We start from the raw sequence: 15,949 nt of genomic DNA on the forward strand, positions 1-15,949 counted from the left end.
TTCCTCCAAAATAGGTTCATGAATGCGTGTATCTGTTTATTTTCTGACTCTCTTACAACCTGGAAAGTCAACACTTCTGCTCTTCTCTCAAATATTTTAAACTCTATGTAGCTTTGTTTTCTACCATACACTTCTGTAGCTTTAACTCTAGATGAAAGGTAGGAATTTAACAGGCAAAACATCTCTCATTACTACATTTCTATCCGTTGAATTTCTATTTACCATGAGGACTTTTTTTCAAGCAAAGGAGCCCTGCCAAGGAAAGGGGGGGGGGGGATTGAGACCTACCAGAAAATGTATTTCATACATATAAAAATGTCGTTCTGCCTTTGCTTCGACTTTTGGGGTGGGGAGACGCTCATGAACGCTTCCCAGCCCCAGTTAAGATCACGTCTGGCTTGTCTCCTGTTAGGAGCTGCTACTTTTACCCTTCTAATGACGGCCACGGCGTCAAAAGCAACCGGGAAGTCTAGTCGGCGGACAAAATAACTTTACCACAAAACTAGAAAACAGTTTGGGTGAGGCGTAGGCTGAGCCTCGGTTAAAATGTGAACGCTGTCATCGGCTATTGATGGACGCCGAGTGGCATGGCTCTAGATTTAGGCCTTGGCATCTTTACAGGGAAACTCCCGCTTTGCGTCGGAGATTACAGTGAACTAGCTCGTTGTAGACTGAGACTGCCAATGGAAACTAGGACGGCGTGTGAGTCTACCCCTCTATCTCTATGGCCCGTTGCTACGTTCGTTCCTAAACCGCCTCAGCTGAGTTTCGGACGATGGCGGAAACGAACGGGAGGGGAGGGGCTGTAGTCTCCCAGGCGTGCGCAGGCGCGTAGGCGTGAGCGGCAGTTCTCCGCCTCTTTTCCTGACCCCGCGTCGTTGACGGTTATCAGACCACAGAGATAGTGCCGCGTATAGAGATAGTACAGTGCGACAAGTCTATGGCGTCTGCGGGGCCAATCCATTTCCGCTGCGGTGGGCAAGGCGGGACCCGCGAGGACGATGATTCCTACGCCGTGGCACCAGCACGTGAGCCCGCAGGGCCCCTTCAGCGAGGTCTACGAGCCCGCCGAAGACACTTTCCTGCTGCTGGATGCCCTGGAGGGGGACGCGGGGGAGCTGAGGAGCGCCGGGTGAGGGGCCAGTTGGGCGTGGCTTGAGAGAGCCAATAGGAAGGGCAGGATGGGGGGCCAGTTGAGGCGTGTGTGGGATTGGTGGTGGCCACGTGTTTTTCCTTCCCGCCTTTCCCAACCTGGTGCCTTCCAGAGGTCATAGAATAGTAGGGGCGGATGGGGCCTATAAGACTGTCCACTCCAACCCCTGCTCAGTGCAGGAATCCAAGTCAGAGCATCCCTGACAGATGGCTGTCCAGCCTCGTCTTGAACACCTCCAGTGTGGGAGAGCCCACCACCTCCCTACGTAATTGGTTCCATTGTTGTATTGCTGTAACAGTCAGGAAGTTTTTGTTGCACTTCCTGTACAGGGCTTCCTGTAACTTGAGCCCATTATTCCGTGTCCTGCAGTCTGGCATGATCGAGAAGAGATCCTGGCCTTCCTCTCTGTGACAACCTTTCAAGTCCTTGAAGAGCGCTGTCATATCTCCCCTCAGTCTTCTCTTCTCAAGGCTAAACATGCCCGGTTCTTTCAGTCTCTCCTCATGTTGGACTGCAGCTCCCATCATCCTTGAACATTGGCCATGCTGCCTGGGCCTGATCACTTTATTCTCACCTGCCCCATCTAAGCCACTCTAAGTACCTCTCATGTGTCTTGAGCGCTGCTTACTTGCTCACAAACACTTCGACAACGCCTGTTCTAAGCACATCTTACATCATAGCAGTATCTTACAGCAGATTTCCTGAGGGCCGCTTGGCCCACTCCACACCTCTTTTAAAGCACACCTGGAAGTTGTTTTCCATGCACATACACAGCAAATGCGTTCAGAACTATGTACATCATGCAGTGGCAAATGTGTCTGCTGCTTCCTACCTCCTGTGCACGTGGCAGGCTATGTGGTGTGGTGGTTAGGACCAGCAAGGCCCAGTTTCAAACTCCCACTCAGCCATGAAGCTAACCAGCCCAGCCTAACTTGTCACATCATAACCTATTGCGCAGAATTGTTGAGGGGAAGGAGGGGGCACAGGCCGTGTGTACGGCCCTGAGCTTCTTAGAGGAAAGGTGAAATAAAAATTTAACAGGTGGTTACATTTAATTATGTTCCTAATGGATCTGCATTTTAATTTTAATTAGTGTTCAAGATTTTAATAAGAATGTATCCATCCAGAAATTTTATAAAGCTATAACCCTATGTATGTTTAGACACAAAAAAAGCCCTACAATTCACTGTATTCCCCAGTAAGCTCTTTAAGTTATGTAGGCACTGTTTATCTGAACTGTATGTAATGGTGTAGCCCTCATAGTCATCTCCTTGCGACCTTTCTTTATGCCAAAAACATTTAGAATTGACATCTGCCTTGAAGTAGGATCAGGATCTGGAGTAGTTTCAACTTTTTTGGCTTCGATTGTTGGACCTGAAGCATTATACATGTAAGTATATGCTATTTTAAATTATGCAGGATAAGTGAAGACTAGGGTGTAATTGACTCCTTAAAGGCATCCCTGCCTCATAATAAGACCCATATAAGGGTGCAATCCTATGGGGATAGTCGGCTGCCTCCAAACTCGAGATCTCCTCCATGCTCTGGCCCCTGCATTTGTGGCTAGATAGCTGATTTCAGCTGTCTAACCAGGGCGCCTCAGAGCGGGGCGGGGTGAGGCTGGACAGTGCATAGGAAGTGTTGTACTGGCATTTCTGCGGCCCCCGTCCCGCCCCGCCCCAGAAACACCCCCTTTTCAGCCGCTGAACAGCACGGATCCATGTACGAACTGTGCCTCCTACGAGGCGGAGGGGGCAGGGAGTCAGATTTCTGGGGACCGAAAAATCCTGTGGTTGTCTAGACTCTGTCTAGCGGCCATAGGATTGCACCCTAATTGTACTTAAGTAGTATTTTTAGTTAAGTGATAAACGATAGTGTTTTCTTTCAAAAACGTTTGAACTGAATACGAGAAGTGTGATTATGTGTGGGTATCAGTAATGCCAGTGGATCCTTCATTCAGTAAAACCAGTTAAGTCAAAGAAGATGCATAGCTTGAGGGGAAAGCATTAATATTGTATACCTGTCAGTTCTGCAAGCTAATAGCTGAGGTCAGATATTATGCCAAATCATTTATTTATTTCATTTCTATACTGCCCAATAGCCAAAGTTCTCTGGGCGGTTCACATGGTTCATGTTAACTGTATTCTAGAACTTAAACCATTGAGCGAGCAAGCAAACTATACTTTAGACCTGTTTCAGTGCTTAGCTTTATCAGTTCACTTCCATCTTCATATGTAGCAGCTTCTGTAGGTGAAGCAATGGGCATCATTCATCATGCCAAACCATGCTTTGCAAATCCTCTTCAAACCATAGGTTCCCATTTTGGTTTACTGGTAGACTACAAATTATGGTTTGAAAATTAATGCATTGTATTGATCATAATGAAGCTTCATTCACCAAAGTTTGGTGTGATGTCTGGGCAAGCAGAAGCCCACTGTTTTGGGATATTTGATTAGTCTTGGTAAACGAAGATTACCACTGTGCTTTTTTTTAAGGCTTGAGTAGCATATATCCCTCCACCAGTTAGAACTGTCCAGAAGGCTATATACTAATTATTTAATTACTGCTACAAATACTTTGGGGCCATACAATTAGTTCAGTGTAGAATCGTGAGCAAAATTGCCTTATGACCTGATTAACACTGAAGAACTGGGGATGGGTAGAAGTGCGAAATTCAAACTAGGGGTATTTGAATTCTGCATAGTCATAGCTAACAGCATATCTTAATTCAGGGATTGCGAATGTGTGGCCCTCCAGATCAGCCCTCACTATTGGCTATGCTATCTAGGGCTTATGGGAGTTGCAGTCCAACAACATCTGGAGGGCTGCGTTCTCCAACTATCTTGGTAGTTACAAACTATAAGAGAACAAGAGTCTCTTACTAGGAACTGCCACTTGTAGATATTTATACGTGTTGAATTATGACAGTTTTAATACCATCTCATCTAAATGATATTCATGTCCAGTTCTTTTTCTCAGTTGACCACCGATAGCTTGCATTAACTGAGATGTGACTCATTACAGGTGTACTGATATCAACCCTGTGGCAGGTCTCTGCACGGTGGAGACAGCTATGTGTAACAACGTTGACATTCAACCCATTATTGCTGATCTGGTGAGATTCAAGTTATAATCGATACTTCTGATAGGCCAGCTGAATTTTTTCAGTGCTTTGTTTTTTAAATAATTGCATTGTGTCACTCGTCTTAAATCACACTACCACAAAATTGCTATTTTTAAAATGTATTTCCACAAGCTCATCTTAGTGCATATTTTCTGTTTTATCATTTTACTAGTTGAGTGCTATCATGATACAAGGAAGGTCTTCCTGAAATGTCTCGCATGACTTCCCCTCTGCCAGCTTTAGTGGTGGTTAGTAGCTTATCACTGTGGCACGCTAGTGGACACTAGCTTGCACATGGTGGGCATCATTAGCAAAAACAGGCAAATGTTCCTTAGCAGAACAGCAGCATAAAGCATGGTGAGGCTCAAGTAAGATTGTTGTAGCAAAGACAACACACCTTATGAGCACAGAAGAAGAAAAGGTGTGCACTCTTCTGGGGCTGCTCCTGTTCCCCATTAGAAGGACATTTTTTGAGCTGGAACTCTGTTTATCTCATCACAACAGTTATATAAAGCATGTTATCCTTTCATAATACTGAACGCATATCCCTGTAACCCACTAAGGTGTTCTATAAGCATTAACCATTTTAATGTAGAGGTGCCCTTATTTTTTACTGCTGTTGAAGAGTAGTTGTAGTGAAACTATTCCCATTTAGTTTGGTGAATTAGTTGAAAATCTCATAAGGCTGTTTTTGCTTTATATGTGGATTCATTTTGTACTTCTCTTGAAATAAAGACCACAAGACACCTTTGGGATGGATAATGAATATTGTTTTAATAATAAGTCAGTCTTTTCTACCTGAATAGAGGTCATGTGCTCAAGCTGAACAAGCTTGTATACCTGTAAACATTTTCTCCTATAACATCTTACTGACTCATTAAAGATTGGTTTTCGATAAGCAGGTGATACACGTTTTCAGTAAGTGATAATTTTTACTTTTATTACATTTTACATAATGTTATTTTGTTTCAACTTACGTCTAGGTAACTGGATTATTGCCACGATTACATGGGAAAGTTGATGTGCTGTTATTTAACCCACCCTATGTGGTAACCCCTTCTGCTGAGGTAAGAATTTTATGAGTTCACATTTGAGAAAAACTTTTTTTATCAACCTATTGCATGTCTGGGTTTATTTCACTTCTCTGAAAATTTCAGAGGTGGACTCTGGTTATTTGAATTTAGTTTCTCCAGTTCAGCTGCAGCATTTCTAAATCTGTCTTTCTCTTTAACGAGATAATCTTGTGAAGTATTTCCATATTTTTCTTGTACTTTTGCTAAGTTTGCATGTGCATTTTCTAGATAGTTGCAGCCCGATCCTATGCATATTTACTTAGTAGAAAGTTCCCCTGTGTTCAGTGGAACTTGCACACCTACCTGGGCACATCAGCTTTCAGCCATAAAGTTTTACATTATAGGCAGAGGCAGACACAAGAGTTGAATGGACTTGCTTTTTATAACAGTAAAGACGCAATCCTATGCATGTTTAGAATGAATAAAGTCCTACGACTCCCAGCACAGCTGGCTGGGAATTGCTGGGAGTTGTAGGACCTTTTTCTTTCTAAACATGCATAGGATTACACTCGAAGTGTGCTTAGGCTTGCAGACTTAGTGTCCCAAGAATTCTTCTGTAATTGATGACTGTAAGGCCAGCCTGCAAAAACCCTAGTCAAAAAGCTAAAGATGTATGTGTGGCTGAAATAAACAAATGAATTCATATATGTATTACTTCAGTCTTTGCAGAGGTCAAGTTGTTTCTTCTAAAATGTTGTGTGGTCTAAGTGCAACTTCTCTGATTTCATTTATTCTAGGTACAAAGTCATGGAATAGAGGCAGCTTGGGCTGGAGGTAAAAATGGAAGAGAAGTTATGGACAGATTCATTCCACTGGTGTCAGACTTGCTTTCAACAAAAGGATTATTTTACTTAGTAACAATCAAAGAAAACAATTCAGGTAGCAGTATTCCGGTTCATTTCCTTTTCTCCTCTTAAACTTACGAATTCACTGAACCACTTTGAAAATATCCTAAAATCAGTATAGTCTTTCATTTGTCATATTAAATCTTTTCAGACAGAGGAATTCTTTTGAATAATTCTTTGATGAGTCTTGCAGGGGTGGGGATTGGGGATGCTAAACTGTGTTGTCACTCTGGAATATGTGGTCTGAGCTCCATTATCCATTATGGCAACCTTCCCCAACCAGGTGCCCTCCAGGTGTTTTGAACTTCAGTTCCCATCGGCCCCAGCCAGCATGGCCAATCATTAGGAATGCTGGGAGCGGTAAACCAAAACATCTGGAGGGCACCAGGTTGTGGAAGGCTGCAGTATGGTCTGTCTAGCATTCAGCTATTGCTATTTAACATCACCAGTGAAAACACAGAAGCCCTTTCATGCATTTCCGTGATGGGCCAGCCCCATCTTCTGAGGTCCACACACTTGAGTGTGGACATCTGCAAAGTGCATCTCATGCATAGACGCCCCTTAGCAGACATCCATGTTTGATGCACGCAGGCTGGGATGCCCCAGAACGTTAAGGATAGGACCTGGATGTGTGGCCCTGCTTCCCTTTTATCACATGGAGCTCCATCACACAAGTAACACATGAAAGGGGCTAGAATTACAGTATTTCCTCTAATACCAGTTTTAATGCTAAATGGGACCACCTAAAAATAAGGTAGTGCAACCTTCCCCAACCTGGTGCCCTCCAGATGTTTTGGACAACTCCAGAAATGTCTTGGCGATGCTGGCTGTGGCTGATGAGAGCTGGAGAAGAAAACATCTAGGGGAAGCTGAGGTACTGGTTTATTCATATGGAGAGAGACTATTGAGGTATGCAGAAGTATATTAGTTTGTAAATTAAAAAAAAACATAAAAATCCAAAACATACCCTATCACACATTTTTGAGTTACTAGGACCTACAGAATGTTGAGGATGAAAGCAGGGATAAAAACAGGAAGGAGGGGGGCAGAGATTGAATTGTCCTGCTTGAGATTCTAACTGCCTATAGTAAAGATCCAGGATAAGGGTCAGGGGGATTTGTATCATGAGGTTAAGAAACACTTTATTGCACTCCAGAAGGGGAAAGAAAAAAGGTCACCTTTGCCCTTTCCCAGTCTCAAGAAACCTTCCCCAATAAAGCAAACCTGATTTAGGGCTAGCCCCCAATCTGCATTTTGTAGTACAGTTGGGGCAGGTTTCAAGAGAACAACAAAACAGGTATCAGATATCCATTTCTTCCTCCTGGAACACCCCACACATTCCACCCTGCGAGCTTCAAGCAGAGTTACAAAGTTCCTGTTCCAGTCTGAAGCTCTAAGCAGGAATACTTGTTTGGGGCTGCAATATTTTGTTGAGAATCTTCACTGGTCTATCATTGATTAAACACACAGTAAGAGCTATAGTGGTGAGAAAACGTTTGTGAGCCCTAATGTTAATTATGGAAATTTCATAGTCTTACTGAGATAGCCTTCGTGAATCAAAACCAGTCCTTTTCTAAATATCCAATATGGTTTATATTAACCAATTTATATTCCATGACTTGTGAAATAACATGATGTATAAATTAGGCAAACAATGAGTACTTAAGAGTCAGGGTATGTGCAAAAGTAAGTGAACCCTTGGTTGCATAAGCTCAATTAAAAGGAATAATTAGAATCATGTGTTGAAGTAATTAGGTGGATCTTCAAAGGTGAGTTTGGGAGGCCCCACCCTATAACAGGATCAGAAACTTCCTGTGTTTGGTCTTCACCATACGGTTGTGTGTAGCACGTCATGCCACAATCAAAAGACATCTCTGAGGACCTCAGAAAAGCAGTTATTGCTGCTCATCAGTGTAGAAAGGGTTACAAAACAATTTCTAAGGATTTGGGGCTCCACCACTCCACTGTCAAGACAGGTAGTCTACAACAGAGAAGGTTCAAGACCACAGTCACTACCCAGGAGTGGTCGTCCTACCAAAACCTCTCCTCAAGAACAAACCAGCGCATCATCCAGGAAGCCAAAAAGAAACCTAGAGTAACATCCAAGGATCTGCAGGCCATTCTCGCTTTGACTAATGTGAGCATTCACGAGAGGATAGCCAGGAGAAAACCTCTGCTTCCTAAAAAGCACATTGCTGCCTGTCTGAAGTTCACTAAAGATCACATTGTCTTGATCCCCAAGACTTGTGTAACAATGTTCTCTGGACAGATGAGTCAAGGGTAGAAGTTTTTTGGCCTCAGTGAGAAACATTGTGTTTGGCAAAAAACAAACACTGAGTTAAAACAGAAGAACCTCATCCCAGTAGTCAAGCATGGTGGTGGGAATGTGATGATTTGGGCCCACTTTGCTGCCTAAGGACCTGGATGGCTTGTCATCATTAACACAACCATGAATTCTGCAGTATATCGGAAGATTCTAGAGGAGAATGTCAGGCCATCTCTCTGTGAACTGAAGCTGAACTGAAAGTGGGTCATGCAACAAGGCAATGATGCTAAACATACAAGAAGTTCTACACAAGAATGGGTGAGGAAGAAGAAATTCCGTGTTTTAGAATGGCCTAGTCAAAGCCCGAACCTAAACACCATCGAAATGTTGTGGCAGGACTTGAAGCAAGTTATTCATGCAAGGAAGCCCTCAAAGGTCACTGAGTTGAAGCAGTTTGGTAAGGAGCAGTAGGCCAAAATTCCTCCAAACCGACATGAGAGATTGACCAACAGTTACAGGAAACCCTTACTTGGAGTCACTGATGCTCAAGGGGGCGCCACCAGGTACTGAAGCTAAAGGTTCACATACTTTTTTGCACATAGCTATTAGATGTTGAATTAGTTGTGGATAAATAAATATTGAAAAGGCATCACGTTTGTATGTCATTTGTTTAATTGTGTTATCTGTTCTTTGTCTAGGATTATGGGGTTCGATTAAGATCTAACAACATTTTAGGTTGGAAATATGTGACATTCCTAAAGGGTTTACAAACTTTTTCTTGCCACTGTAGGTGCTCTGGAAAGATACAGAAGCTCTGGGCAGCAGCGTATCTTAAAAAGATGAAGCAGAGGGAAGTCAGGACTGATAGTTAAGTAGTAGAGGTGTAAGTAAGGAAGTACAAATGTTTTAAACAATTGAGGCTCGGCTAGTTCTTGATAATTATTTTTCAATTTTTTATAGCCAAGTTATAGGTAGAGAGAAATACTTGGACGTGTTAGATGAGATAGGCCTGCTAAGGGATAAGGAGTTAGGGTAGAGCCTTGCCTATTTTTCTATACCCTCTCCTATAGCTGCTCCCTGCCAGTGTTGGTCATCTAGTGTCAATCCTTCTGCATTCCTTTTACTCGCCAAAAAAGCAGGTAATCTAAAAGGGGAGGGGGATGTTGCACAATTAATACTTGGAAGAATTTTGAAGATGATGCTGACCAGTAATTAAGATAGCCTTCTATGGCCAGCTGCTGCTTTGAACTGAACTGTAATTTTCTGTTTTTAATTGCAGATGAAATTATTGAAATATTACAAACGTACGGTTTAAAAGGCACCAAAATACTTTCCAGACAAGCAGGAAGAGAGAACCTCTCAGTACTCAAATTCCACAAGTCCTGAAGACTCCCTATGGAGAATTTTTCATATGCCAGAAGCCACCTTTTAAAACACAAAACAAAACTAGAATTTAAACTACAATCAGTGGCAGTATTTGTTACAGGCCATACAAATAGAGGTGTCACTCTATTTAGAAAACGAAATGTATACTGTTTGCGTATGTATAAACAAAGACTTGTGAGACAAATTGTGAATATTGAGTGAGCACAGTTGGTATTATACTCCACTCATCTCCACAAGATGACCTGCTAAGGAAGTATGAAGATGTGCTGGCTATCATACCAAATTGCTTCTCTGCAGCATCTGGTATTGACAGAGATTCCTTCCGCTGCTTACTGTCTTGCTATTAAGGAACAGAAGAATTGTCTCGCTGGATCAAAGCAAAGCTGCATTTGGTACAGCATCCCAATGGTAGCAAACCAGATGGTTCTAAGAAGACCCTCCTTGCAAATGATATGGGCTCCATCACAAGTCCCACGGAACTTAATGGGGGTTACTAATGAGTAGATATGCATGAGACTGCACGGCTAGTGTTCCAGTTCTCTGAGATGGAGTTAACCAAAGTGCACAAACTAAGATTTTTACACACCATCCGTTTCCATCTGAAATGTCGGAATACTTCGTTTTAAGAGAGAATAAATAAAGAATATAAAAATAACCACGTATATTTTTGTATGTCACATTGATCACCAAACAGATTTTTATTTGTAAATAAGCTAAAACCAAATTAGCTTGTTTCACAGCTAAACCCAGTTGTAATTGTCTGCTGATTTTGTTTAAGAAGCTCACCGAAGCAAAGACGGTGATGTATTTCAGAAGAAGGTCTCTCGACAAAGTGGACAGGTGGATTTGTTACTAGATGTAAACCATTTGTACTAGAAAATAAAAATTAGAAAGCATTACAACTAGTTTTGTTTAGTAGACATTTAATACAAAATACTAACTAGCTAGACAAATAAGGTTCTTCCTACTTTCTTATTGGCTAAACAAATTAGGGTTATTTGACTAGACTTCGCAAAATTCTGTAAAAAAATATCTAGTGAACCCACACATTTTAGAAGTTAGAAGTTCTAAAGACATAATCCTACAAAGTTCTTATGCCTATGTGGATACTTAGAAATCCAACTGTAAGAATCCTGCCATATTCCAAGGATATTGTTGCCCTTAAGTATATATGACCATAGGGCAGACAAAGTCTATTATGTTCATATTAGCTCTTTGCCATATGTCCCAGTACAGCTATTTAAGAAATTCAGCTTTAGTATATAACTTGCCTAGGAGTCACCATCAAAAGTATATGATACAGTACAGAAGTAAATTATGTTGTCTTAAGGAATAGATGGTTCTAGAGGATCCATCTACTAAATTTTACTAAAATGATATGGATTCAGCAGTTATTTTGATTTCACTACTGCTAGTGGAGTGGAACAGACGTCTTGTGTGTATCATGCTTGTGTTTTTTCATTTAAAGCTTGGTTCAAATTTTGTTTATTTCAGGTACTTACCAGACAGGCTGAATGGAACTTTTTCTTGCATGTTCTGCAAGCTTTTTTGGGGAGAGAGTAGTTAGAGCCATGTATGACTGAGAAACAGATCATGCAGTCTTCAACACCCTCAAAACGTTTATCCACATTGTTTTTCCATAATGCTAAGCCTTCCATAATGCTTCCATTCTAAAAAGAGAGGAAAGTCGTCTCAGTAATGAATAATGCATTATTTAATGTTTTTATAGTATTTTATTTGTTCTATAATGACTCTATACTGGTTCACAATCCTTACAAATATTTTACAGGAAAGGTATACTACACCTTAAAGATATTTTAATTAATGCTGCCTACATCAGTGATGTTTTTACTGTAGCATTCAGCCATATTTGGTGACCATTTTGCTCTATTCTTGGAGTTTAGGTGCAGTCACATTCCACAGGACAAGTTCACCAGGCAGACATTTTAATTAATAGCTATTAATTTCTGGACTTCAGAATATGTTTGGGAAAAACCTATACTGGACAATACACATTTAAGAGCAAATGGCTTCTATAAAAGTAGGAAAGTGCTAAATGACAAGTTACCAAGCAACTCAGTAATGAAGTACTGTATCCATACTCCTGACCATTGCCTGATGGTGCTTTTCCTAGTCTTCTACCTCTCTGAAATGGCTGTGAATATAAACAATCTGAGGGATACTAATAACAAAGATATCGCCTTAGTTGTATTGAGTTCCACAGGTGGGCAACTTTACTGAAATTGTGGGCCTCAGTACTTCGTGGTTGTGGGCTGCATCCCAGTATTGGGTAGGGCCAAATCCAAAATTGGGTGGGGCTACCCCTTTTTTCTTTTCATCATTTATTCTCCCACTTTCTTTTACACCCCACACATCCATTCATGCACCCAAGCACTGAAAAGCGGCAGGAACATTGGTCTCTCTGCTAAATTTCTGGATCAGTACAGAGTGAGAACAGGAAACAAAAGGACAAGACACTACACTCTCTTTTCTTTCTCCTTACAGTGGAGGAAAAGTGAAAACAGGAGGCCAAAGCAGTGCTTAGAGCAAGGGCAGGCAGCTTCGGGGGTCTGGAGGCCATTTCCAGCTCCCCAGAGCTGAAGCACTCTGCCAGGAAAAAAAGTTGGTCTGCCGCTGACTTCTGGTGGAAAATCTCACTTGTTTTCAAATGAAGTTTGGCCATTTTACGCCTCCATAGTGGTAGCAAACGGCTATGGAAGCCTAAAAGGACCATATTTTGCTTGAAAATAAGTGCAAGATGGATATTTTAGGCTTCCTTACCAGTTACCCACTGAAAATCGGTGGCATACCAGCAATGTTTTTGCCGCCACTGCAAATTTGTGTAGCTCAAGGCTTGGGTGGCTCAGGGGGCAGCAAGGCTGTGTGTTAACCACCCCCATCTTAGAGCGTCATTCCAAAGGATGCTACTCCAACTCTAGCTGTTGTGTTTGAGCCTGTCAGTCTCTTTATCGCCACAGTGGCAGCTCAATCGCAACAGAAAGTATGCAGTTGCTGCCTAAATATATAGGAGATGCAGTAGAGGCCACACATTGTGAGGCCAAGTGGACTGTGGGTTGCTCTAAAGTGACAGAGCTATACTCAGCTTACCAGAACAGAGCTAGGAAATGGTGAATAATGGTACAGTTCTCCTATATCCACTTGCTGCCTACAGCAGATCTAATTTATCTAATTTGTGGAGAATATTACATGGCAAGGACTGAACTACCATGGTGCTTTTAGAATTAACACGAAACATACCTGATGAGTGAGGTATGTGCTCAACTGCAGCATCCAATTGCGCCATTGCTGAACTGCTACACCAACTCTCTTTCCACTCTCAACCGTTATGGAGCCAAGCGGGTAATTTGGGGGAAGCTGTATTATCAATTCAATGAATATATCGTCAACTGAGTAGGTAGCAATGACTTCTCGAGTAGCAGATCGAGCTTTTACCTGTGGAAAAACAAACACTCAGTGGACAGAATACTTCTCATTTTCAAAAGACACAAAGTATTAGGTATTTGAACACATACATGAGAGTTATAAATGTACAGTAGTGTACTTGCTAGGGAAAGTGGAAGGCAAATGGAAGAGGGGCCGACCAAGGGCAAGGTGGATGGATATTCTGGAGGTGATGGGCTCGACCTTGGGGGAGCTGGGGGTGGCGACAGCCGACAGGAAGCTCTGGCGTGGGCTGGTCCATGAAGTCACGAAGAGTCGGAAGTGACTGACCGAATAACAACAGTGTACTTGCAGTCCTCTTCTATCCCACTACCCACAAATGTTGGTGTTCAACCAAGTCCAATCCTCCCTCCCGATCCCCTTTCCTTTTGTGCCATGTCTTTTAATTTGTAAGCCTGCAGGCAGGGACTGCCTTATTTCTTATCTTTATAAGCCACTCTGGGAGCCTTTTTGGCTAAAGGGTGGGATAAAAATGCTAGAAATAAATAAAAATAAGTCAAACTGTAGTTCAAATAGGATTGAACGAGTACTAAGCAGATTCAGATCATAGCTGAGAGTGTTGCTACTAGCACCTTATGTCCTATGGAAAAGGTGCTTCCTACTGCGATCCATGCAACATTTTCGACATTGGCCAGAAGACAAACACTGAAAACAACTGACTACATAAGCGGTCTGCCACTCAAAGGACAGGACAATACCAGCACTAAAAATACTAATTTTTACAATGTTACCAGATAACTCTATACAGCAAGTTGATTCTCACTTATTTCATATAAGCACAAAAGAGGCGCTATCCTGGAAAAGTTCTGCTTCTTATGTGCTACCACAAGAATTACAAGGCATTTCAGACTTTACTCTGTTCAGTGATGAATAGTCACTGCAGTACGTCACAGAACAAGAAGTACTTCTTATAAGAATGTGTGGATTGCGGGTGATAAGGTGGTCTAGTTCAAAGCATTGATCACGCATTAATCTCTATTTCTGGAAGCAAGCTCAAATATCACTTCAAGCATCTGTGCTTCCAAAAACCTTCAGATTGCATTGTCATTTATGGTGTACTGTCACACATACCATACAATGAAATAAATATATGTAGCTAAGATGACAAATGTATGTAGATAATACCAACCATCATCCCATTAAACAGCTGTGTACTGGTCTGCACAGAAGATATTTCTTGTGAAGAGAGGACACTGCTAACATATTTGCTTGTAAATTTATCTACTATGTTGAAGACTCGTTTCTCACAGCTATTCCACCAAAGGCGAACCATGGCTGGCAGATCTTTTAACGTCATGCAGTAAACGGAGCAAGCCAAATGAGGGATGTGCGATGACAATGCTGATGTGTCTGGGGAACCAATGGGGAAAGAGTTTGTAGAGATAAGAGCAGTTGACGCATGCACCTTCCCTAGTAACATATCAGTTACTTTTATCTCTCAATAACGTGGGTCCAATCCTATTCAGAAGTAAATCTCATTGAGTTTAATAAGGCTTATTCCCAGTTAAGTGAGCATCTAATTGCAGCTAGAATTTGTAATTTATAACCTGGATAGAGACTAAGCAAATTCCATGGGTGAAGCCTGCATCTACCCACTGAGAATTTTAACTGCTTCCATGCCTACAGGAAGAGAAAGCTTAAAATGGGTCACAATTACACAAAACAAGAAGGAAGAGTCTCTGCCTCCCTGCTGTTTATCTCTGCCTTTCTGTGTTAATTTTCCTTATTTGTCCCCCTTCAACTCTAAAGGGAAAATTAGCCATAAAAGAGAAAGGTGAAGTGGCACAGCACAGGAATTATTTGTGGGTAAGCACCCCAGCCTTCCGTTTAACAAGGGAGGCTAGGGCATTTACTCATTAAAAAAATCTGCTTGTGGGAAAGGATGCCAGGTGGTGGCTTAAAACAGAACAGGACAGAGCCTATTCACAATTCCCTACCCTGGGATTGAACGGGACAACGTTCTTCATGAGAAATACTGCAGGGAAGTTGCTAGCTCTTTAAGAAAGTTCACATTTCTGCACAACAAAACCTACAACTAGGGCCTTCATTTGGGAACCATCCACCATGAGATGCAGATTGCTCCAGCTGTTCCCATTATGACCTAGGGATATACAGCGAGTGCAGGCATGCCAAGAACTAGAAAACGTGTAACAAACTTTTGTGGGATGCAAAGTGACCCTGGAATTCTTCAGGAGATGCTTCTTCTATCACTATGTAAATCCAACAGAAAATAGGATACTATATTATACAATATAGTGAAATAACTGCCCTGAAGGAAATGTTTCATTGTAGTCCAACAATAGCTAGCTTGAGATGCCAAAGCTAAAGAGTGAAAAGGCATTTTAATCCTGTTTTAGTATTTTAAAAAAATAAGCTTTTAAAGATTCAACTAGCTTGCAATAAAGTTTAAAAATAATTTGGACTGACCTCTGATGTCTAAATCAAGCTCTTCAGTAAAGTATGTTTTTACATCTTTATTTGGAAGATCAGCTGTTGATCCTGGAAAGCCTGGATTTTCAGGCATAAGCCTGAACAGGTGATACAATAGTTTATTCAGACTCTTAGTTCTTCGAAGGTATTGTGAATAAAGAGCCCGGAGCTGGTGATGAAGAAAAATGTAAAAATGATTTCCAATAAAAT

At 41.7% G+C, this 15,949-nt stretch overlaps 2 protein-coding genes across 6 annotated transcripts in view; one reads left to right on the forward strand and one right to left on the reverse strand.

The window, feature by feature from the left end:
• The first annotated feature begins 890 nt into the window (after nucleotides 1-890).
• On the forward strand, nucleotides 891-10,751 carry HEMK2 (HemK methyltransferase 2, ETF1 glutamine and histone H4 lysine). The gene is made up of 6 exons (XM_084843581.1): nucleotides 891-1,132; nucleotides 2,457-2,543; nucleotides 4,178-4,268; nucleotides 5,261-5,344; nucleotides 6,088-6,229; nucleotides 9,741-10,751. Exons 1-6 carry the CDS (start codon nucleotides 1,002-1,004, stop codon nucleotides 9,845-9,847), a joined length of 642 nt encoding a protein of 213 aa, XP_084699707.1. The 5' UTR covers nucleotides 891-1,001; the 3' UTR covers nucleotides 9,848-10,751.
• The window catches only part of LTN1 (listerin E3 ubiquitin protein ligase 1), a 47,470-nt gene continuing 36,546 nt past the window's right edge, over nucleotides 5,026-15,949 (reverse strand). For 3 of the 5 annotated variants that reach the window (XM_084843566.1, XM_084843570.1, XM_084843569.1), the window contains 5 exons: nucleotides 15,737-15,908; nucleotides 14,439-14,659; nucleotides 13,106-13,300; nucleotides 11,350-11,517; nucleotides 10,512-10,719 (listed from right to left, as the gene is read on the reverse strand). In XM_084843566.1, the coding sequence (XP_084699692.1) occupies nucleotides 10,657-10,719; nucleotides 11,350-11,517; nucleotides 13,106-13,300; nucleotides 14,439-14,659; nucleotides 15,737-15,908 (819 nt within the window). In that variant the 3' untranslated portion in view covers nucleotides 10,512-10,656. Of the gene's footprint in view, nucleotides 6,119-9,161; nucleotides 9,887-10,511; nucleotides 10,720-11,349; nucleotides 11,518-13,105; nucleotides 13,301-14,438; nucleotides 14,660-15,736; nucleotides 15,909-15,949 lie in introns of those variants that run through there. The other 2 variants (XM_084843568.1, XM_084843567.1) reach the window with 2 other exon arrangements.

The sequence above is a fragment of the Heloderma suspectum genome, chromosome 3 (genome assembly GCF_057233095.1).
Source record: "Heloderma suspectum isolate Gila_16-S chromosome 3, 16-S_ref, whole genome shotgun sequence".
Taxonomy (NCBI): domain Eukaryota; kingdom Metazoa; phylum Chordata; class Lepidosauria; order Squamata; family Helodermatidae; genus Heloderma; species Heloderma suspectum.